Here is a 24,090-nt window from a genome sequence, read left to right as displayed (position 1 = left end):
GTCATGAGAAAAACTTTGGAAGGTTGGGTTGGTTTAACCAGGTGCGAGCTTTGGCCCACATCCATCCTTTTATGACACAGTTTGTGAGTTTCACAGGCAAAAATTTCTCATAACTCACAACGAAATCTTGTTCAGGGGACTTACACTGCCTGGAAACTTGCATATTTGTACAATAAAGCATGACATTGATGTATTATATCTGAAACGTCTAAACAAGTCTCTTGGAGTTGTTCGCATTTCCGGAGGTAGCCAACAAAAGAGAACTAAACCTAGACTCCTGAAATTCTTATTTTCAGGAGAAATTTTGATTAAAAAAAAAATTTATATCATGTTGGCTACTAAGTTTAAAACTTAGGGGTTAAAAAGTGCTTCTCTATACATTAAAGCTGTTTAACTCTTCAACTGGAATAGGCTGTGCCAGTGACAGAGTCCTTAGAAAGTGCAAAAAGGATTCTTACAATGTTAGTCTGTAAGGAAACCTTTCATCCAATCTAATGTTTGGAAAAGTTTGATACTCAGATTCTAAAATAGACCGTGGGATCCCGCGATGAATCATGAAACAGGAAGAGAGTCTTAAAAGGATAAACTTCAAAAATCATATTAACTTTTAAAGGAGATTACTTTTTTATATTTTAAGTGCATTTGGTAAAATAGATCTGCTTATTTGTTTAGACTGTTTGTAATCAAAGGCTCTTGGTCAGTTCACCCCTTCCACAATTTCTACCTGGAAACAAACTATTTTGTAGCCTTGGACTTAACCGTTGCGTCCGTTTATTCATCTTGGTATTTAATTATGTTACTAAATAATGGAGATAATCAAATAAATAATCAAATTTAACCTTTAGCGTCAGCTTGGAGAAATAAGAACCTTTAAGAGCCACTGATCTACAACAGTGCGTATAAAATCTTAATTGATTGGAGTTAATAAATCAAGAGATCAGAATCAGTAAATTTTTCACATGACTAGCAAGTCAACTATTGATAAATCTGTTGTTTTTTTTCTATTGATTAAACCTTAAATCCTGTTAAAAATAAGATTCCAGAAATGTATTGGCCTATCAGAAAATGCCTTGCATGTGTCTCAAAAAAAGAAAAACGAATTTGGAAACGGTCAAAATCGGAATTGACAGGCCAGAAAAAGGCTGTCAGGTTACTCTATGTGAAACTGTTCTGATTTGGATGGATTTTTGCCACCGATTATCCAGAAACTAGTAATTATGTTTGAGAAGCCATGGTGGTTTCCTTTTTAATTTTTACCTGTGAACCTCAAGATTACGTGTCTGAGTTGCTCTTCTCAGTGGAAATATCTATATTGAATCATATTCGTCTCATTGCATTTTAAATTACAGGCCCTCACAAATAAATATCACCTATTATGCAAACTAGGAGAGGGGGAAATTGAAAAATATAATTTAAAATATAAACATTTGACAGACTTAGGAATAAATATCAAACTATAATATTAACGATAGAAAGGTTTTAACACATAAGCAAGAGTGGCCACAAAAAAAAAAAAAAAATATATATATATATATATATATATATAACATTCGAGATCCGTCTCTATCATGATGACCAGAGTCTCCCTTTGAGCTTCCAAACAAATACGAAACAGGAAAGAAATTAAATCTCCAGACACTCTTTCATCTGTCTGTGTGATCCTGCTGAGGAAGACGAGTCTACATTCATCAGCAAAGCAGCAGCAGCAGCAGCAGCAGAGTTATACCTCGCTATGTCGGCGTACAGCAGTCAGAAACATCAGACTGACCGGAGTCATCAACAGAAGGAATAATATGGCTAAAATTCAACACAGCCATGTTACTGTAGCACCCAGCCAGGGACAGATTATAGCACCACAGTTTACCCCCATGCTCAGTTTGTCACTTCATCCAACGACCTGCGACTCAGTGCCAACACTGACTTCACAGAGGGGTCTGGCACTTCATTATAGCAAAGTTAAAAAATGGAAAAGTGTTTTTTTTTATCGTTTTATTCTTTTTTTTTTTTTTTAGTCACATAAAGGTCTCAAGAGGCAGCAACACAGTGCACCATGTCAAAACCTCAGAAGAAGAATGCATTGATATTGACCAGGTAAAAAGCAGGCCCCCCCCCCGAGTCTCCCTCTGTCACCGACACAGTGGAAGTTATCTCTTCTCTACACAAATACACCAGCTGTGCCAGCAGCAGCAGCAACAGCAGCAGCCAATATAGAACATATGACAATGTGGCGTAGTGGGCAGAGAAAAAGTTTTCAAAAAAAATAGAACCGGGTTTCCCAAAACACCATCGGGTTAGCTGTATGCTCTTCCACTATAATACTAAAGGGAAATACCGTCGGAAAGTTGCGCAATATCCAGGCATGAGAACCAGCTTCTTTTCTGCTGTAAACGGTTGATTATTCGGTAAAATGTGTTAGATAGAGCAAGGTTTTCATTTTATACATTTTGTATTTCAAGTTTAAGTTTTGGAAAACCCAGTCCATTGTTTCTGTGGGGAAATCCCCTCCAGACTGACAGAAGGTGCAGATTTGTGTTGTTGTATATTTGACTAAGGCACCTGGTTTAGCAGGCATCATAATTCAAAGTATTGTCTTTCCTCTGTAAGTGTACAAAACCAATTGCAAGGTGAGTAATGCTTTTGGTCTTTTGACTGTCACAGGGAAAAATATGAGAAAGAGATAGAAAACAAGGAGGGTACGTAGGGTAGATATACTGGAAATCTGTCATAAACATCCTCAAGCCTCTTTGTGCTCATTCAATAGCAGCAAGTACAAAATCATATCACTGAGAGTACAGAGAGCCCCAAAAAGCCATGCAACAACTTTGTGACAATGAAATCCAATTCTGATGTCCAAGTCATTTCCCCAGTCTACGAGGGAATTAAAATTTGTCTAATTCTCTCAGCGTTATGCAGGAAATTATCCTGCAGACCAACAAGCATAGCTGCTTCTCATTTTAGGAGGAATAAAGGGACATAACCTCTAAATATGAGGTGATTTTTACAAAGAACAGACCTATAGGTTTAAACAAAACACAATATAGTTGAAATGATACAAACAAAACTAGAAGCCAGACTTTTGGGTCATGACAATACAGCCAACAGAGGGGTTTCATAAGCCCCATTATATAAAACATTTGGATAACACTTATTTTATTGACACATGCTTCACAAAGAAGTTTCCAGGAAACAAACACTATTGATGGACAGATGGACTATTTTTTAATATAGGAATCAATCACTGAAGTTTTTCAGATATTAGCCTTAATAACAAGCCTTTGTTTCCTTCCTATAAGCTTGAAGCTAACACCAGAGTTAGCAAGCCAGCACATTGCTAGCAGTAAGTTTGCTAATGCTGCAATTTATCTGATTAAGATACACACAACTGCTCATAAACGAGAACATTTAAGTGACTTTTAACTTTAAAAGGGCTAAATAAGAGCTTGGTTAAATTCTAATGTTGAGCTGTTTCCCTGTTCTTGGGCTGAATATTCAAATGTCACTGTTGACTTTACAATTGAAATTTCCGAATTATGAAATTAAAAGTATTAACATTTCCAGTAACATTATCACTACAATAAGCTATAAAGACAATATCAATGTTGCAACTAAAACAATGATTTAAAAAATGTCAACATTAATAAAAAATAATTAGTTGTTTTCCTTGAAGCTAACTGCAGAATCAGTAGTAGGCTAACTAGTTGTTAGCTATTTGAAGAAGTGCTAATAATGCTAAATGTCTGCTAACAGATAAAATTAATAAATACTAAGAATATGCATATTAGTATAACAGAAAATGTTATTAACTTTGTTACAGCTGCATGAAAGATATCTGAATTTTGTAGGCTGGCTAGGTTCGCACAGCTTGGCAGGTTGTTTAAATGTTACCGTTACTCAATTTTACCTTTTAAGAAATCCAATATTTTAGCTTTTTTGTCAATACCATAAACTGTAAAAACAGTATTATTAAATTAAACCGCAGTACTTTTCTAAAATTAGTTTTAAATGGATGATGTTTGTTGCCGTATTTTAAGCTAGCATGAATTTAACATCTGTGTTTGCAAGCTAGCATGTTCTCAGCTGTTAAAAGAAATACCAATGGTGCGGTTTATGATCAAAATAAAAGTACATTTTCCAAGCCGCTAGTTTACCATGGCTTAGCAGCTTATTCATATTATTATTATTATTTTTTTTTAAATACAAAATTCTGTGATTCCATTTTTACGTTTTTATATTTGTGGGGTGGGGTGGGGGGGAGGGGGAATGTCCTTCATTTGAGGAGCTAAATATGACATTAATACTTCTATATTGTTTGGTGCCAAGGCCTTTAATAATTTTTACCCACTTTTTCCTCAACTCAGCTACAACTCATGCTATCCCTTAAGCATCTATAAAACCAGCGAGGGAGGGAAACAAACAGTACACTTTTAAGCATCCCTCCAAACACAGGATTTGAACTGACATATTTCTAAGGGTTATTTCTAGTCTCGCAGTCCCTGTATTTATCTGGCCTATAGTAAAAATGAATTTATTTAGTCCACTGGTCATATCTAAATTCAACCAAGATTTAAAAAGTCAGACTTGATTAACCAATCAGCCACAAAAATTCAAGCAAATTTAGATATTAATAATCATCTTTACATCAAATCTTTATGTTTACAATTAAGGGATTTGTTGTTATTTCTTGGTGCCAAAACATCTTCAACATTGAACCCAAACCTGCTAACCTACCTCTTGGTAAAACTTAAAGAAACTGCATAAGTTATACAATATTTACTATAATCACCAAGTCCAAATAATCACCAACTATAGTTAGCATATTCTTAAAACCTTAACCTCAAAAGGATTTTCATAAATGATTTGCCTTCATAAATTCAAAATTGCTGGAATGCTGAGTTGCACTGGAATTAAGCATTTTAACTGTACAATAAAAAAAAAATTATGGAAACTTCTTTGAAATCAACTTATAACATCAAACTGTGCATGCCATTCAAACGATATACGTCAAAACAAATCTTAAATTGGTTTTAAGTCCAACTCCGGCTAGTTTTGTCACACCCAAGAGACTGGCTTTTACAAAAGTCACGCTATGCTTAACAACAGTTATCAAACAGGGTCAATAACAGAAACCTCAAACTCTTGTTCATCAGCGCAAAAACCCATGTGAGCTTTCTTCTAACTGGTCCGACAGCAAAAATCCCACCATTTAGGGAAACTTAAAACTAATGAAAACGATAGGAGGGAGGGAGGAAGGGAGGGAGGGCAGCACTTCTTGGACGACCAAACATTATCAGCACCATGTGACAAACCCCAGTTGGATCTCAGCTGGACATCACAGTCAAATCCTTCATGAAGGGAACATGTTGTGGATTCAATTTTTTTTTTTTTTTTTTTTTTTTGTAGTTTTAATTTTTGTGTCAAAGTCTGTTGGCCTTTGTCTTGACTTTGTGTACAGAGCATTGCACCATAGTGATTGACATTGATAATTCAGAACACACAGACAGACAATATATTTTTTTTTTGTACAGAGTAAAGAATGGCGACAATAACTGGAATACATAAATATATTTTTCTTTCGATTTTATATGTCATCACATATGTCAGATAGAAGAACAATATTACCCTGATTTGCTGAAGAAGAGCTTTATGGTATCCACGTAGCTTTTATTGAACAAGAGTAGCACAAAGTTACACACTCTATTAGCTTAATAGTTGACTGTATAGGATTTTTCTTTTTCTTTTTTTCTTTTTTTTTTTTTTAGAAATAAAAAGAATAAGGAATAGTTTTACTGGCGTGGATTCTCACTCATTTCCTTGACTGTTAAAATGCCACAGAGTCTCTTGGTTTGAATGTAAAGTTGCACAGCTTGCGCCTATCACGTCAAATGTAAAAACCTGTGAGGACTCTTTCTTAAAAACACAGCCTCGTGATCGACAGCAAAAAACACATGCACCTCTAACGTCAGCCGGCCGTCAACCAGCGGCCCTTTAACCACTGTTGACCCCCTGAAAGACCTGGTATCAAACCATAGCTGAAAAAAAAAGAGGCTTCAAACACCGTCACAAAAGACACGCGTGTCAAGAGGTTCAGACTTTTGAAGTCCTTTTTCAGATACAGATCACCACGTCTGCTACTCCAGTCAAGGTTGTTTTGAGCTAATCAGGCTGAATGGTTTTGTTGTTGTTGTTTTTTTTACCAGACTGGCAGAACAATGTTAGAAACCCCGGGTATGTCCCTTTAGCTACAAACACGTCTGCCATGTTGTTATTTTTGTTTGTGTGTGTGTGTGAAGTTATTTCAGAAGGCAATAAGTGTCCGGATTGAGTCTCCACTTGTAATTGGCTTGCCATACAGTACAGTGATATAGTAACTTCCCCTAAGGCGGCCTGGAAAAGCAGCTACGGAGCGAGCTCTTCCCGGCCGTCCCAGGCTAAACCCCCTCCTCTTTAAGTCACAAGTAGAAATCAGTTTAAAAATGATAACAATATAGCTCTCTGAAGAAATGTGTCTACACTGTACATCGCCCTGAAGAGGAAGCCAAAGCAGAATCAGTTTTTCCATAGGAAACCTCTACTGAAGGCAAATGAATCATGACGCCAAGGGGGGTCAGCATCAGAATCAAACGTAGGGGCCCTTGAATCAAAACCCTCTTTTTTTTTTTTTGTTGTTGTTTCATTTAAGACCACAAACACTCACCGTCCCACCCTGACCAAGAAACAGACCAATTCTGTCAAGACACTGCACTTCCTGGAAGCCAAGCAATGATATGCTCTCTTTCTCTCTCGCTCTCAGAACATTCCCATATCATTTCATGGCTCAAGAAAATTTGTAGATCTCGCCCTCGGCAGGCCCACACGCATATTTACCCGCTAGTTCATAGTCCTAGCCGTGTCAGGTAATAGACTTATCCGAGCAAGTAGTCATCAAGTACACTTGCAGCATTCACACGAGGCCGTTTAGCAGCAAATGGAAGAAAAAAAAAAAGATTTTTTTCTTTCTTTTTGTTTGTTTTTTTCTCTTTTTTTGGACAAAGTGCTGTTGTCTTTTTAAACATACAAGATAATCTATACATTTAACTAACAATTAGAAGATACATATTAACTCAGTTTATTTACAAAATATATATAACTACTAAGAAAATAACTGTGGACAGAAAGGGGAGAGCGAGTAATTAGGCTACAGCTAGTCAAAGAAGTCAAAACGATTCTTGAAAACTTGCCATTCTAGTTTCAGGGGGTGGGGAAAAAGCACCATTTCTCCCTTTTTAGACGGAAAAGGAAATTATATTTAGAGCAATAGCCATTTCTTAATCACAAAACACAAACAGAGGTACGCTCACAGTCGCTAGAAATCGCTCTGTAAATGAGAACTTCAAAACTTCAAACTGCCCTGGAATCCAAAAACTCCTCTGTGAATTCATTTTTGCATGCTAGACATCAGATTCTGGTTGATTTCTGAGTCCTTCGGCGCCAAAGGTGAACATAATGTTTTGATACATTTACAGGATGTAAATACAAGTGTCCCATGGCATGGCGTGAGAAATATAATATGTACAAATCTTGATGCAGCACGGCTGCAAGACTGAAGGCAAGGAGATGCATACAGGTTAAGCTCTGCTATGCACCTCTAAAGGCAACAATCCCAGGAAATGCAAACTTTGCATACTTTAATGGTAAATTCAGAGCAAAAAGGAAAGATGCACAGAGAAATACGCTGGAGACCAGAATTACACGGATCCTAGCCACGGATTGGCCAGCGGGGAAAAAAGTCTGAGGAAGATTATTTTCTTCAGAGGCTTGTCGGCTGGTCACTCAGGCAGCTACAACAGACGGTTACCCGTTACGATTTAATATTTTGGGGCGTTTTATTGGTAACCGTTTGTTGAAGTGGCAAATTAGCATGAAGCACACCAATTAGAGAAGAGGAAGGCTCTATGGAGTACTGCAAGTTGCTCTGTATGACCCTGTTGAGCTTTCAAGCTCTCTGACATGAAACACGCTGGATTTGGAAATGTTAGCAGACTTTAGGAGAACATCAGAGCTACGGTAAGGGTCGACATATTGTAGTTAGAAAAGTCTGTGATCCCAACTGTGGCCACTGCTGTTATAAGATGCTATTGAAGTTGAAAATGTCAACATCGCTATCATTTTGTCTTTGTTTTAAAATAGTACAGGCCTGTTTGTTTTTATTGACTCTCACACTAAGCATCAAGTTGCCTGTTACTATCATAAGGCAATAAAAACAAAAACTAAAAGCTGTTAATTGTAGTAATTCGATAGAAATCAGTATCACCATGTAGAAGCTTGGATGAAAACCAGCCACAAGTCACTAATCTGTGCAGCTGATTCCAGGTCAGTGTGAAGCAGGCTCTAATGTCCCTGGTTGATTTTGAGCCTCCCCAGTAATCCTTAAGAAACATTCTGTCCTCCATCTCCCTACAGACCGTTCTAATGACAGTGACGCGTTGCCGTATCGTGTTTGAAATGATCCAGTCCTGGTTCTTCGTCTTACACACACTTGGCGAAGAAGATCAGCAGATTTCTGCAACAATTACCGGATCAGTTCGTTTCTTCTTCCTCTGATTCACGAATATCTCGAAACCAAAACGCTAAACTATCAAGCAGCTTAAATAGAAAAATATAGTTATTTTTTTTTTTTTTGTGTTTGTGGTTTCTTTTTTTTCCTCTAGCTTTTTAAATGCAAGAACAGACTTAAGAAACGTGACGTGCTTAAACATAAATCATTGTCATGAAAAGTGGCGTTTTACAACTAATAGATGTAGCATTGACGCTTTTATATACAGTACTTTAAAAACACAACTCAGATAATATTCTGCTCGTGAACTAGACCTTGTCTACATACAGAAATCAAACAAGTGACAGGAATATTTTGGTTATTTCAGGGAACATATTGACGAGCAAAAAAAAAAAAAAAAAAAAAAAAAGATACTTAGCTTATCTACTAGTGAGCGCCTGGGTTTTTTTTTTTTTTGTTGTTTGTTTTGTTTTGTTTCCTAGCTAGCGCCATTAACACACTTAGCATGTGCAGGGAGGAATCAGTTCAGGAATGAAGCGCTTCCTAAGCAACAGAAGAAAAACTACGGAGGGGGAAAAAAAATTCCCAAAAGTCGCAAAGAGACACAAATGAATGTTCCTTTTCTGTACAGAATTGGACCCAAACTAATTTCACAGTTCTATGAAGTTCCCTGACCCTCCCACGTTTCTTACATTCAATACGGCGTCAGGTAAGCTGTGCAAAACCTTACTTTAACTGGCTGGTCGCCATTTTCGTTGCATGTGTCTTTGGTACAAAAAACAATCAAAATATAGTGTGCAAATATTTGTTGTAACCCTAAAGGAAAAAAAAACAAAAAAAAAAAAACCCTCTGTCAACCCTCCCCGCCTCGTCCCCAGATCCCCTAAAGACAAGAGTACCAAAAACCGAAAGGAATCTATTGCAGAGCCCTCCTATATACACAGACTCTGTGGCATCACGCAACAAGAGCTTCCATTTGTTTATGTACATTCAGAACATCTTGAACAACTTGTGTCCATCCTCTCCTTCCCTAACGAACCTCCTCTCCTAAGCCGGACCTATGGGGGAGCTCCAGTCCGTCTCGAAACGCACGCACTCAGTCAGACTTACAGAGACACACACACACACACATACATATACAAGGCACAATGAATAGAACTCTGATCAAACACTAGCATGAACACATCAAACTGTCACCACCACGCTGCCTGGTCAACTCTACTGTACAAGAAAAAGGGGAAGAGCCGATGCCTGGGAGACACTTCTATATACAGTTTCCTGGAGGAGATGGGTCCGCCGCTCACGTCATCTGTGTCACCATCCTCATCATCCTTTTTGCAGTCCAGTTATAACCAGCAGGAAAAGCCCCAAAGAAAAAGCACCATGCTACATGCACTTCCGCCTCACGTGGTAAACCACTTCCTGTTGTTCAGGGTAGCATGTCGAAAGCCTCTCCCCCTCCAACCGGCAGGATTGTGTGATCGTTCGAATCTTTCCTACGTCCTGCGTTAATATGTTAAACCTGTTTTTACAAGCAGCTGAGCTGATTGGCAAACAGGGGATGGCAGGAATTTATTTAGGCCTTCAGTACCAAATAGTTCCTGCCAACCCTGCTTCTTTTTTTTTTTTTTTTTTTTTCCTCGCCGCTGCAACTTTCTTGGCTATCAGAGCCATTTTTGTAAAAGTGCTTCAGTGAAAGGGTCAATTGAACTTTTTTTTTTCTTTTCTTTTCTTTTTGCTTTTTGGGATAAAGCTCCTTATATAAATGATAACTTATGCTTCTTCAATCTGTGATTGTTTCTGGCATGTAACAACATTCCCTCTGTCTTTATCACCACCTCAAACAAAGTCTTCCAGTGGTTATGCTCATATGAGCGCAAGTCTCAGTCCCCTTAAAGCCTGCAAAAAGGCCACGTTAAGCACCTCTAACAATCACCAGTGGATTTAAGAACGCGCCGTCCCAGATACACCTCACCGCCACTTGCTTTTGGACGTGCTTCTCCCGACAGCCGGTCACCATGGGTTGGGGAGACGGTGATGTACTGACAAAGCACGCGGCGTGCAGAGATGGGAAAAAGCCAGGGTTCGTGCCATACAGCTGCACGGCAAAAACGAGCACACGTACCTACGCACGGGGAGGTGGTATGTGTGTTTGAGTGATTGGCGATGGGTGTTTACTCTGAGCTGTAGGGGCATGCAGAGGGGAGAATAGTTACAACGGACAGCACGGTGGTAATATATGTAGTCCACTCTTCTCGGTCTACATTTTTGAGGTGGGGACTCGCAGGCCGACCAGTCCTCCCGTGGGATCGCCGCGTCCTGTGTTCTCCAGGATCTTGTTGACAAAGTCCGAAGTCTGCCCAGCAACAGGTGATGGCACTGAAGGCAAAGAGAGACATAAAATTGTAAAGTAAAAAAAAAATAAAAAACATATTTTCCCCACTTCCTCCGTCTTTGCTTTTTATTTATTTTTTAAAAACCACAATAAAATCTTTCGGATTAAAACAAATCAGATAAAGGCAACGCGAGTTAGTACTAGTTTTGCGGCGATGCCATTTTTTGGCCCCGATACCTGGCTGTGCATTATTGGCTGATACCGATACTATCTGTTTGAAATTCATGTGTGTGTGTATTAGGGCTGGGCGATGTGGATTAAAAAATAAATCTACGATTTTATCATACCAAATCCGATTAATAGATTTTTTTCCTCCTTTTTGTTTCATAAAAAGAAATTAGTTTAAAACCTTGCTTTTTATGTCAAGCATTGTGTCAGGGAGTTGACCTGAATTGAAAGTGCAACTAAAAACAAGCTGTGAAACATGCTTTTAAAACAAGATGGCAGCCGTGCCATTATAAACAATGAAAATATAACAAAACATTTGCTGCTAGTGGTATTACACATTCAGCTAAGAACAGGCTTCACTGCACTTATGAACTTCAAACTAAGTTAAAAAAAAGTAAATCAAGTACCTCGTATTATGGTAAAAAAAGGTTCTACTTAACAATACTTTGACAATACATTTGCCTAAACATATATTCAGCATCACATGCTGTTCTCTTCATGGAAACCCAATGAGTGTATTGGCAAAATAAAATCCAGATTTTCCAAAAATGAAATCTTAAAGCATTGTAAATTCGAATTAATCGATTAAATCGATTTATCGCCCAGCCCTAGTGTGTATATATGAAGAACTGCATACTACTTAGGGTAGTAGAACTTTTTATTGCCTACCTGGAATGGGTGACAATAGTTGAATAAACTTTTGGCTCTCAAAGGCCAAAATAGTGCAACATTTGTGAAATTATAACATGTATAATAGTAGTGCGACAGTAAGACAGTAAAATCACATTAATAATTGAATAGTCTCTTTTAAACCCTGAGTTTTGGCTCTCAAATGCCAAAATAGTGCAACTTTCATGAACTTATATAACATGTATAATACTAGTCGGGAGAGAGAAGGCTGTGCTGAAGTGACATACAAACATCAGAATGGTATCAGTGCCCTATTTGTTGGTACTCGCCGATACCAATACCACCATTTTAGTGCTGGATTGAGGCCCCGTCCGATACTGGTATCGGTGCAACACTAGTTAGTATACTGATCAACAAAATTAAAGGAACACTTTGAAAACACATCTGAACTTAATCAAAAGCTATGCTGGCTATCCATACTGATATGTAATTAATTAATCAATTAATTAATTAAAATATTTCCCTTTATAGTCTCACAGATGGCACGGGGAGAGATCTGTGGTCGAGGGTCTTGCTCAGGGCCTCAATGTGACAGACTGAGTTTCAAACCGGCGAATGGATAATGTGTCAGGAACTAAAGGATGCCACATCATTTGATGAAACTGAAAACTATCAACCCACAAGAGGATTTTGTCCAAACTCACAGAGAAAGTGAAACTGAAAATCTGATCAGGCAGACACTCAAATATGTACTCAGTAGTTTGTAGGGCCCCACGTGTTTGGACGACGCCTGCAGAAAGTCGATTTGAGTAAAAAAATTAGCCATAAAGTCCTTTAGAGTATACCGAGAAGAGAAATAAAAAGTTAAGACATCCTCAGTCAATAATTTCTAAAAACGAATCAGACTAATCTGAGGGATGTTTCTCTTTTATTTAACAAAATAAAATGAGTTAGGCTGTGGGTTTTCAGTCAGGCACTACAAGTTGGTCCCTTTCTATCAGGATAAAAAAAATTCACGAGGCAGAGTTTGTTTATGTCTTCAGCATGCTGCTCTGAATCCCTTCGGCCTTTTATTAAATGAGACGTTTGAGTAGCCAATCGTGTTTTAACTTTCAGTCAATTTTTTTTTTCAGAAGAATAACTTTGAACTTAATTTTTCGAGATTACTGCATTTTGTGACCAAAGTAATTCACTCCAAAAAACTCAAATAAAGTGATCGACAAAGGTTTATATAAAAAGAAAAAAATGAAATTGTCTGTTTAAGGCTACGAAATAGAAGAAAGGGACAAAATGGTGACGCATAGATAGAAACTGGGGTTACAAAATTGGTGTGGGGGCGATTAAAAAGCTTTTAATCCCTCGCTGCGCCAATAATAACGACACAAATGGTGATTTTGTTTTATAATGTATACAAAATCAACCTAAAATAGCATTTTAAATGCACAGTTAAGTTAAACAAGTCTTGTTTGGAGCTTTAAATGTTTCCTCATCTTTAATTCTCACCAAGCGTCTCCTCGATAAGCCGCTCCAGGGTCTCCGTCATGTTGGTGGGGCGAGGAGACGAGTCCTCCACTCGCAGCATTATCTCCTCCTTAATGGCGTTGATCACAAACAGAAGCCGATCTGCGCCAGTTTGAGGACAGATACATTTTTTTTTCTTCATTATTTTGTTTATAAACCAGATTTTTTTCTTTTTGCATTACCAAAGATAGACGCGAAATAATAATGATGCAAAGACGCTGAACTCACCGTACTCCGTACTGAGTCCCCAGAGCTTCACTTTGTTGGCTTCATACTGAGCTTTCTTTTTTAAACGGCAAGCCCTAAATCCCAAACAGAGAGGTCAAGGTTAGTTCGTCCACAGTAGATCACCGTGGATCTGGCTGTGAACGTTTTCGCGCGTGCCGCTTTACCTGGACGCCAGCTTGTTCTTCTCCTTGCGAGAGCGCGGCCGTGCCGTCAGCGGCAGCTCGCTGACGGGGGTGAGGTCGCTGATCACCTTGTTCAACTTGCGAAGCTCCGTGCCGATCTGCAGCAGCTTGCGAGGATTGGGAGTCAGGTCTTCCACATCGGTGCGCCGGGACTTCTTTAGCATGTATTTTCCTTTATAACGAAAAGCAAAAACAAGACTGTTAGTCATCACACATTACAAAGCAGTAGGTATCTACGGAAAGACTTCCCCTAAACACGAAAGAGTTTATAATGTGAGATCTGGTGCTCCTCTTTGTCGGCATAATAGGTCATCTTGCTATATATTTTCAGCTATTATTACTAATTAGAGAAGTAAACCATTCCTACCAGTTATTTAAATCTCTTGTAAAGATGCCCAAACATTCTTCCAATAAATACCTCTTTCACTGTGGAATATTATTAATCTTTCACAAAAACATTTAAGAAAAAAAACAATATTTATTCACTGGCTTAAAAAACCCAAAGCGAAACAGAAAAATACTTTTCTAAATTACATTTGCCTCATTTACTTGCACTCCTCACAGTTACTATTAGAGTAACTGTGACTAAAGCATTTCTTTTACTTTTCTGAGTTGATTAAGTTGTCCAAGAGCCTATAATTAGAAATCTATGACTATGTGTCCGCGGGGTAAAAAAAAATAGCATTACTCATAGGAGCTCTCTTTCTGGCCATTTCTCTAAATGGGAATGATGAGAAACGGCGTCTAGCAGTCACCATCAGATCCCATCTACATCCCAGCCGGTTGTTTCGGAGGAATACCGAGTTAAATACTTTCCTGTCCTACCAACCAGAAACTTTCATTTGTGGCATTAGCCGAGCACTATTGGGACTATAATTTTAGTCAGAAAGAATTAAAATGGAGCTTTTGGCAAATATTCCAAGTGGGTTTGGCATAAAACATTAAACAAAGTCTAAATATGTGGAAAAGGCCCTCAAGTCCTGGGATGCAGTGCGCCTCCTTCCTCTTCTAAAGACCACAGGAAACATTTAGAGTGAATGGCATCCCATTCTATCGGAAATACAAGGGCATTGTAAATAAAAATCTAGAAGAGTCTGGCTGCAACCTGAAATTGATCTAAAGCATGTGGCCAAATCAACTTTCTTTCACAGCAATCTCTGTCTCTAGATCTAAATCCTGCAGAAAACCCGTGGGATGAGCTGAAAAGAAGAAAATCCACGAGAGGACTGATCTAGGTGCAAAGATCCGTCTCTCTGTATGCTTGTGAAATGTTATAGAAGGGGTAAAGAGCTGGCTTTCTGCAAAAAGGGGGTTGAATTAAAAGCAGAGGTGTCCATGAAATGTAGCAATGACAATTTTGTCTAAAGAGACAAAATGTTTCAGTATGGGATTAAGCTGCTGCAATAGAAGATGAGGCTTTTTCCAGTTCTTTACCCGGGGTGCCTATAAGTGTGGGGAGGCTCTGTACTTTAAACCACTGCAGCCATCAACCACAGATTCTTCTTTTATTCAATCAAATGACATTTTTTAATAAAGCTTGATTTCATATACAGTTTCATAGAAGACTTCTTCTCTCCATCATGCAGGTTTTTTTTTTCGTCATTTCAGTCACACTCATAATGAACATATTCCCTTCAATGACCCAAAGTGACCCACAGTGGATGAAATAAAGATATAAACTAAATGTGTGTCCCAACACAGTTTTACTTAATCTTAATTTTCAAACGTAAAAAGCTTTCAATGGCTTTCTTCCAATTAGACAAATCTAATATGCCTTTTCCATACTTGACGAAGACGGGCAATTTGCTTCTGAATCATTTCCTCTGCTGCTTAAAAGGATCCTGACCAGTGCATGTTTATGAGCAAAATGAAAGATGCCCATTTTATTTTATAATTCAGACATGAACAGCATGTTCTGGATAACACGCTTTGTGCACAATTAACATCACCACAGCCTCATTTGAAAGTCTTACATAAAACAACACTAAAAGGATACGATATTCTTGAATCAAATGTTCTCCAACATTGAAATAAAGCTGTTGCTTTTACCAACAGGTCCTAAAAGAAAGGTTAATGCAGCGCAGCTGAATATACAGCGGCTCGCCAAAGGTGCACAGACCTCTGTTAAAATACTGGGTGTTTGTGATTCAAAAATACTAATGATTAGTAGAGGAAATGAAAAAATTAAATAAAAAGTGCAATAAAACAGTTGAATGAGTGTGGACAGTCTTAAATTAATACACACATGCCATCAATTATAGTGAATCTGATAAACCTGAAACAAAGTTGAGCTGACCTAGTAGGATTATCTGCTCATTTGCATCTTTTAGCTAACAACTTTGTTTGCAAAGAAGCTACAAAAGATCAAAATGATCTCATTGTTTAAAGATATCAGTAAGGGATACAACACTCATAACTAATTTGGGAAAAAACAGGAGAAGAGGGACATTACAGAGACTGGACGTTTCTCCAAAATGTAAGAAAAGATCTGAAAGGTGGTCAGGGAGGCTAAGAATGTCATGTTACCTCCATATGTCTGGAGAAACCTTTTCTTTCAAAGAAAATCTCCAGGCCTGGTTAAAATCTCCAAACACCTTGTGTTGTGCTCTAATGCAGCCAGCATTGACGTCAATGCGCTATGTTTTGGACAAAACACTAATCATACCCACAGCGAAACATGGTGGTGTCAGCATCATGATCAGGGCTTAGTGGATAAAAATGACGACGTCGGAGCAAAATGTAAGTTCAGAGCAACACCTGACAGAAAATCAGTGAAAGAGGGCCTGTAAACAAGAGATATGTCTGTTTACAATCTGATAGACCTTTGAGCCTTTTTTTTTAAACTTTTAACATATTTGTTTTTCAGCTGTCCAGTTCATAGCACAGAAAACGGCGGAGGAGGTTTTGAAAGCGTTCATCTTTGATCTCGTGTTTTTACCTCACTAAAGCGGGATTCTACCAGGGGTGTTTGCCCCTCTGAGAGCCTCCGGATCTACTTTCTGTGAGTGTGTTGCTTGCGTGAATACCGTGGAGAGGCCCGTTCTTCTGGTACAGGTTGCTCGGCAGCGTGTGTCTGTCCCACTCAGAGGGCTTCAGCAGCCGCTCCTGCTTGGAGGGGGTGAGCTGCTCGCTGTACTCCCAGAAGTAACGACGCTTGCCTCTTTTACGGCTGGAGACGCCGGCTGTCAGGCCTTTGATGTCGTCCATCAGCTCCATGTCACAGCCTGAGGGAAAATAAACAAAACAAAACAAAAGAATGTTTTTAGAAGACAACTTTAGGAGAGATGGAGCTTTATAATCCAGAAACGTGACGGTGGGAGGTCTCTACCTGGCTCGGAGAAGGCGTCACTCATGTCGTCGTCCTTGTCCGCCTCGTAGTCGTCGTCCTCCTCCTCTTCCTCCTCCTCCTCGTTCTCAGAAAGCTCGTGCTCGCTGCCGAAACCCTCATCGTGGTCTTCGTCGTCCAAGTCGAGCCCGTCGGCCTCGTCCTCCTCTGCCTCCTCGTCTTCCTCCTCCTCCTCCTCCTCCTCGTCCTCGTCCTCCAGGTGCGAGTGAGACCTGCTGCGGGTCAGGAACAGAGAGTAGTTGTGCTCCTCCTCCTTGCTCTGCTCCGGGTCTTCGGCGGCTAGGACCCCGGCTGCCGCGGCGTCGGGCGGCCCGCTCAGAGTCTGGTTGGCCTCCACCAGCTGAGGAAGAGCGGCCGGCCGCACCACAGGCAGCACCTCCCTGCGTGCCGCCGCCTCGGCCTTCCTCTCAAAGCTCGCCGAGCTGGCTGAGCTGCTGGCTACCGGGGCGGGACGGCCCACCGAAGGGGCACTTGCTGAAGTGGAGGGCTTCTCGTCTTGAGGCTGGGAAAGAGGTAGAGGCGGATCCGGCGTCTCGAAATCCGTCTGGGGCATCGCCTCGCTCTGAGCTCTGGGGGCGGAGCTCACGCGTACTTTAGCTTTCCGCACGAAGTCGGCGCCGTGAGCGGTCGGACCGGCGACCTTAGCCCCTCGTCCCGGAGGCTTGGGTTGGGTCTGGCCGTGGTCCTGGGCGAGGCTGAGCTGGTTCTGGGTTTTAGCCATAGTCTCTGTGCTGGAAGGAACAGGCCTGGTCGCCTTCTGGGAGCTTTCGGGAAAGTCGGCGAAAAGGCTTCTGGAAGGACGGGATTGGGAAGAGGAGGCGGAGCCCGGAGACGGTCGCACCAAGCCGCCGCCCGGTCCTTGGAGTCTCTTGTTTTGAGAGGCGGCGAGCGGCTGGGAGGGAGGCTGGGCGCTGGGAAGCGTTAGGTCGGCGGGAGGGTAGAGCGCCTCACAGACGGGCAGGGAATCCTCGCTGTTGAGCTGAGCCAGCGTCGGGGTTCGCCCGATCACCTCCTCGTCCTGGTAGGGACTGGAGAAGTCATCCAGTCCCAGGAAGTCCACCTCCTTGGTTCCCCAGATGTCACAGCTGGCCAGCCGTGTGTATCTGTTGATGAAAACGTGCAGCTGTCTCACCAGTAAAACAATTTGATGTAAATAATCACGTTTAATATGCATTGAAAACGCATTATAAATTATGCAGGGTTTTTTTTTTTTATTTTGCTTTTGCTTATATGCGTAAAAAAACAACAACTTGTGAAACATGATGTAAATGATCGCGATAATTATGCGTTTGTTTCCTGTTTGGTCAGAGTTTAACCAAATCCTCCTTCTAACTAAGATCTTCTAGATATTTGCATATTTAAAATACAACACACCTTATTATTTCGCCTTTTTTCCTCTCTTGTAAATTATTACACTTATCATCGGAAACATGCGTGAGCACAAAGTTGGCCGATTAAGCTGACAGGGCAAAACATGAAGGGAGCCTGTTCGAGCAAACGCTCTGTGTCTTTATGCTCCTTCTTGTTTTGGGGATTAGTTGAATTTCTGCCAGATTTCTGAGAACAGTAGAACATTTTCATACCCCATCACTTCCAAGAAGAAAATAAAAAAAAAAAAAAGATCAGAAAATGTCAGCTGACCCTGCTTGAATTTCCTCTGCAGAGAACCTTGACAAACTTACCTACGGCTCCCCTGACCTTTCTTTTTTTTTTACAAACTAGTGCAGGCATAAACCGGCTTAATCTGTTGATTGCTTGCTACTCGAAGGGAAGGAACATAACACTTTCATTTGTTTCAGTAAAACGAATCCAATTAACCATCGCTGCAAAAAAAACATGACCTTCCTACAATCAGCCCTATTTCTGCAGCAGTTGTCTCCTCACGCCTGGCATCAGGAAAAGGAGGGAAAAATCCTCCTTTTACATGTATTTATGGACTAAAGCATTGGACAGATGTTCACTTCAACCCCAGACAGGCCACAACAAGCCGCTGCTTTTTTATTTACTCCTCTACAACCATCATGTCGTCCTTTAAGAAGGAAAAAAAATCTGATTTTCCTCAGATATTAAAAACAATGACTTCCCTGCACACTTTGAATGCCCTACAAACACATCTCTTGGTCTTTATGTCGCTATTTGTTCACGTATGTTCCCTAACAAATCTCCAAGGCCTTTGTAGAATAGCCATTTCCTAATTAGGAGACTTCTTAAAGCAGTTTTGTTGCCCTGGATTTGGTTTAGGGGTGCCAGAGTAAAGGAGTCCACTTTGCAGATATTTACCTGTACAAACATTTGAACAACCGTAGATAATTTTCCCTGCGCCTTAACAGCCATGCCCTACTTTTTGGTTGCTCAATCAAAAATTCCTATAAAATGAATGAAAGTCTGTGTTTGCAACATGACAGAGAGAAGCCACAGCAGGTAAACGCTCCAGTACCTGGTGAGGTCTTCCCAGTACGAGTCCCACTGTTCGAACGCTGAGCTGCTGTACACCGTCTCGCTCTCGCCGAGGCCGATGAGCTGATCCACGCCTCCCTCCACCTCTTTGCCTCCGTCTCCAACGCCCACAACGCTGTCCCCGCAGGGACTCTGTTGGTGGCTCATCTCTGTGTCCTGCAGCGGAAGAAGAGAAAATCGGAGTGAAGGAGGCAGACGGCGAATCTAATCTAAAGCGTAGCTTTAGATGCTGAGATCTAATGTAAACGTTTATGATTTAAAGGGGACATATCATGCTTCTCAGTTTGGATTTTCACATTGAAATCATTCAGTTGTGCTCTACATGAACTGGAACTGCAATGCTTGGGTCTGAATTCCTCGTTAATTTACCCCTACATTCCCCTTTTTTTGGCCCTGTTCTGAGGTGCGTCTGAGAGCAACTCGTTTTGGTGCCGTCTCTTTAAATCCAAATGAGGCCTTTTGCCCCTCCAGAGCGTTCCACTCCACCCCGATCAGCCATTTTTGTAGTATGCTGGGGGGCGGTTTAATGAATCGTGTGGGATAATTCACCCAACAATTAAACATTTCCACTTGTAGCTTTGACATCCTTCAGCTTGGACGACAAAATCCACTTTGAGAAATAAAAATGGCGGGTTCGCGAATGTCGACCTTGTCTGGAAGCTCCGCAGCAAATACGGTGATGTAATTATTCACAAAATGTAATAAAAGACCCAAACAGAAAATAAAGACGCAGCTCCTGGACAGACTACATTTAAATTTTCTGCTCTCCAAGTGACTCCAAGTACACAACAAAACATATTTAAGGGCTAAAAAAGTGGATTTTTTTAAGTCATCTTTAAAATCTCCGGCTGAATGCATTAATAAAGTACAGTTATACAGACATGTTATATGAAGGAAAGAAAAAAAACTTTGCTGGTGAAGATTCTCAGTCATCCAGGTCATGGTCATTCCAAAAAAAGTAAAAAACAAAGCAACTGGATTTGTTTTCCGTAAACGATGACGTTTCACTTCCTCTCCAGGAAGCTTTCTCAATTCAAAAAGTATGGAGTAATGTGGAGTACCAAGCTTTATACTACTGCCAAACAAAGGCCTGTAATGACTTAGATAACATGCAAATTCAACAGAAACAGGTCCACCCCTTAGTAATGGGCGGTCGTTAAAGCCATTAAGCCAGCAGATTAAACCGAAAATGGTCCACTCCTCTGTAACGAGGAGTCGTTAGGGTTGTTATTGCTTAAAGGCTCCGTCTTCAACTACGAAAAACAAGTCCAATTGCTTTGTTTTTTACTTTTTTTGGAATAAAAAAAAAAAGAAATCCACAAATCGACCTTTCACTAATGTGCGATAATTATTTGAAAATCTAACATTGCAAAAGTTTGAAGCTCATTAACAAGCAAAAGTAAAGAATACAGTATATTTAATTGCCTTTAGAAGTCATTAACTACTAAAAAAAAAAAAAAGACAGATGTGTAATTTAGGTTTAACAAAGCATTAAATCATAGAATTTCGACGACCAAATTCAACACTGATACCCAAGTGAAGCCATGCTAGCTCCCTCGCTGCTCTTCCTCACTGCAAGGCGAGCTGCAGACGTCGAAACAGCTTCTCATCCTTGGTGCCACATTGGCAGGGAGGCGTCTGATTGGCTCACATAGAGCGGCCCCATACAGCAGACGCATGGCCGCTGTTGGGCTGGGATTTTAGCATCATTTAATCAGTCAAGGGTCCTCCAACCCGACCAAGGCAATGATTATGAATTTCAATGGCAGCCTTTTTGTAGGTGCTCAAAGCAACCCAGGTGGAGAGTAATTTGAATTATGCATGTTTTGTGAAATAACGCAGATCTGAAGGTGTTTTGAAGTAACGGCAAGTAAAATTCTATGTAGAAGAGTGAAGGTGAAGAAAACTAACGCGCAGCAGTGAATCGCCATTGTTTAGTCTGGAGCGGGAAGTAAATTGAAGCAGACAACTGTAGCTGACAGCTATGAGCGGTGACAGGAGAGTTTTCTGTTTAAACCTGCCTGCGAGCCTGATGAATGCGGGAAGGATGTGAAAGAAGAAAGGACAGGCCTCTGTGTTTGAGATTCCTTTGAAACAGCAGGAAGGGAGCTCCTGGTTTCGTCAGATTAAGAGTTTCAAAAGAAATAAAAACGTTAACGGTTCCCTCCTGAAAATGTTCATTTCAGTTCTGGTCCGCTTCGTTCAACGCCATCACCAGCATTTCCCATCAGAAAGCCATTTCTTGCATGAAAAACTTGTGCAGCCAGATAATGGAATGAGCCATTTTTACCTACAGTTTTATCTACTTATACTGTCGAAGCTAATTCTATTAATCCAAATCTTTAGAGGAAGTAATCTAAAAGGAATCAGAAATACCATCAGCTGTTTTATGTAGAGCCTCCAGGTGGGAAGTGAGTGTTAGTTTTATTCCACACCAGAATACCTGCAGTGTACATGCAGTAATTGTTGTAAGCCCAGCTAAAGAGCCTCTCATCTCTGCAGATGTTTCACAAAGAGCATCTGAGCGCAGACAGGAACAATGGCTTTATTCTTTTTAGGTGTCATACAAGGTCAAACTCAGTCTGATTTGTTAATGTTGTATGCTTTCCAAGATGTCACACGTTTGAGAGCTATGCCTGTTCTTATGAGCTCTGCAGTAAGGTAAAACAGGGTATCTGCAAAGTTCTGCAAGGTCAATTTAGCGATTTTAGGAACCTTTCTAAAGTCATTAGGGTTTAACCTGAAGATCTTTGCTAAGTACAAAAAATAACGTCAGTTAGGGTAATAGTTGGTAATCCTGTTCAGAAACACTTTTCGTTATACTGGGTAAAATGGTCCTTCCATCCTGACCGTAATGTGAATGCATTTAAGTTTCAGAAAAAGGAACAAATAAAATTAGACCTCTGCGAGAGCCGCAGGACTGTAGAAGGTTCTGGGGGAAATCATGTTATCTATTGGTTGTCCCACATGGCAATCATTGTGGCGCGCTCACGTAACGCCAGCGTGCGTGCTGGATGCACACTTCTAGTGTTTATTTATCCGGTTAGCTTAGCGGTTAGCTTCGGTGTTAGCCGTTCATTGTAGCTCCACTGCTCTCACTGTAGACTTTGAACATAGCTGATTGTCACAAGAAGCAAACCACTTACAAGTTTATGAAGATGAAGAACTCAATAGAAAGAAATAAGACCAGAGTGGATTTGGGGAGATTTTTTTCACACGACCCCTTCGAGGAGCGGAAGAGCAGGTAGGATGGTCTTACACATGCGCAGTTATTCAAAAAGGTAATTAGGCGTTTCTTACTTTAAGAAAAATCGCTGACTCTATCTTTAACTTCATAACTTCTATATAACCTACTTAAAGACTTAAGGTTGTATATAACTTTTTCCACTTTCTTTTAAACTTCGTTAAACATACACTAAATGTAACACAAAGCTTTGAATATTCATTCCCTGAACAAACAGCGACAAGCCAGTTGAACCAGTTTCAGTAGCAGAATCATTCGCAGATTCATGAAGGAAGGCCGAACGCCTGGGAATAATGAATTTCATCTCTGAAGTCGGAGCACAGAGAGGGGAATTAAATCACACCTTTGTCTAGTGCGTTATAACTGCAAGTAGAAGAATCAGTGGGATTCGCTAACAGCTACGGTTATGACAATTAGCGTCACAAGTCGATCGCATATTTTCCTCCATTTTCGGTGTGTACAAAAACTAAAGGAAGTCGGTCTCAAAATGTTCTCATGTCTGGGATAGGTTTAATAAACACAAACGAGCTAATAAACAGTTTACGCTAGCAACTTTCAATTAACTCTGGAAATCTGACGTCTGAGAACCAAAAGGCCACAGAAGGAGTCCATTTCTGACGTGGATGCTTGTTGCTCAGAAACAACGTTGCTGTAGTATTTTTATACCGTGAAAACCTCTGAAATCCTCACCCAGAACCACAACGTGTGGAAATAAAATAATACCAACGACAAATTTGAAAAATTAATGCATACGTTTTTGAAAAATTAGAAGAATAAATAAATCCAATAAATGTTTGGTTCTAGCAGGGGAAATCTGAATCTATTAGACTTTTTTTTATTTAAATCAGTAATTTAAGACTTTTTATGACATACATTAGACTATAAGACTGTAGAAACACTGAATAAACTAACCATACAGTTGTTTATAGTGAGTTCTGTGTTTCAGGCAACATTATATTGTTTTGTACGGATGCCAGCATGAGCGGTTGAGACGGACCAGGGAGCGCTGACAGTGCAGAGAGGAGAGATTTCACACGGCACAGCTCAGTTAAAGAAGATGCTTACGACTAAACCTCTGATGCTACGTTGGAGTTTTTTCCTCTGAGACTTTTTTCCTCTGAGACTTTTTTTTTTTCTTATCCACCAGCTCACCATGGCTGTTTCTGCTTGACTTGCAGGATTTCTCAATGCACCATTAAATACAGACATCTGCTGACATAAAAGCTGACTGAGGCCTGGTTCTGTAGAGCTAATTTCCTAGTTTTAAGGTAGTAGAATTTTAATTTCGAGTTGAAGTGGTGGGGATATTCAATAAAACAGACAGGCAGATATAATGTGCATCGCTGAGAAGAATTAAAAGGGAAATAACCAGATTAGTAAACTTAA

The 24,090-nt window shown here is 40.1% G+C and overlaps 1 protein-coding gene across 2 annotated transcripts in view; it reads right to left on the bottom strand.

The window, feature by feature from the left end:
• Positions 1-1,974: 1,974 nt before the first annotated feature.
• crebrf (creb3 regulatory factor) overlaps positions 1,975-24,090 on the bottom strand; it is a 38,028-nt gene continuing 15,912 nt past the window's right edge. For both annotated transcript variants that reach the window (XM_012881483.3, XM_036142940.1), the window contains 7 exons: positions 19,441-19,616; positions 16,986-18,106; positions 16,684-16,881; positions 13,640-13,829; positions 13,476-13,549; positions 13,230-13,349; positions 1,975-10,912 (listed from right to left, as the gene is read on the bottom strand). In XM_012881483.3, coding sequence (XP_012736937.2) covers positions 10,794-10,912; positions 13,230-13,349; positions 13,476-13,549; positions 13,640-13,829; positions 16,684-16,881; positions 16,986-18,106; positions 19,441-19,616 — 1,998 coding nt within the window. In that variant the 3' untranslated portion in view covers positions 1,975-10,793. The remainder of the gene's footprint in view (positions 10,913-13,229; positions 13,350-13,475; positions 13,550-13,639; positions 13,830-16,683; positions 16,882-16,985; positions 18,107-19,440; positions 19,617-24,090) is intronic.

Source organism: Fundulus heteroclitus, chromosome 11 (assembly GCF_011125445.2).
Source record: "Fundulus heteroclitus isolate FHET01 chromosome 11, MU-UCD_Fhet_4.1, whole genome shotgun sequence".
Taxonomy (NCBI): Eukaryota; Metazoa; Chordata; class Actinopteri; order Cyprinodontiformes; family Fundulidae; genus Fundulus; species Fundulus heteroclitus.
This window is presented reverse-complemented; position numbering and strand designations above follow the sequence as displayed.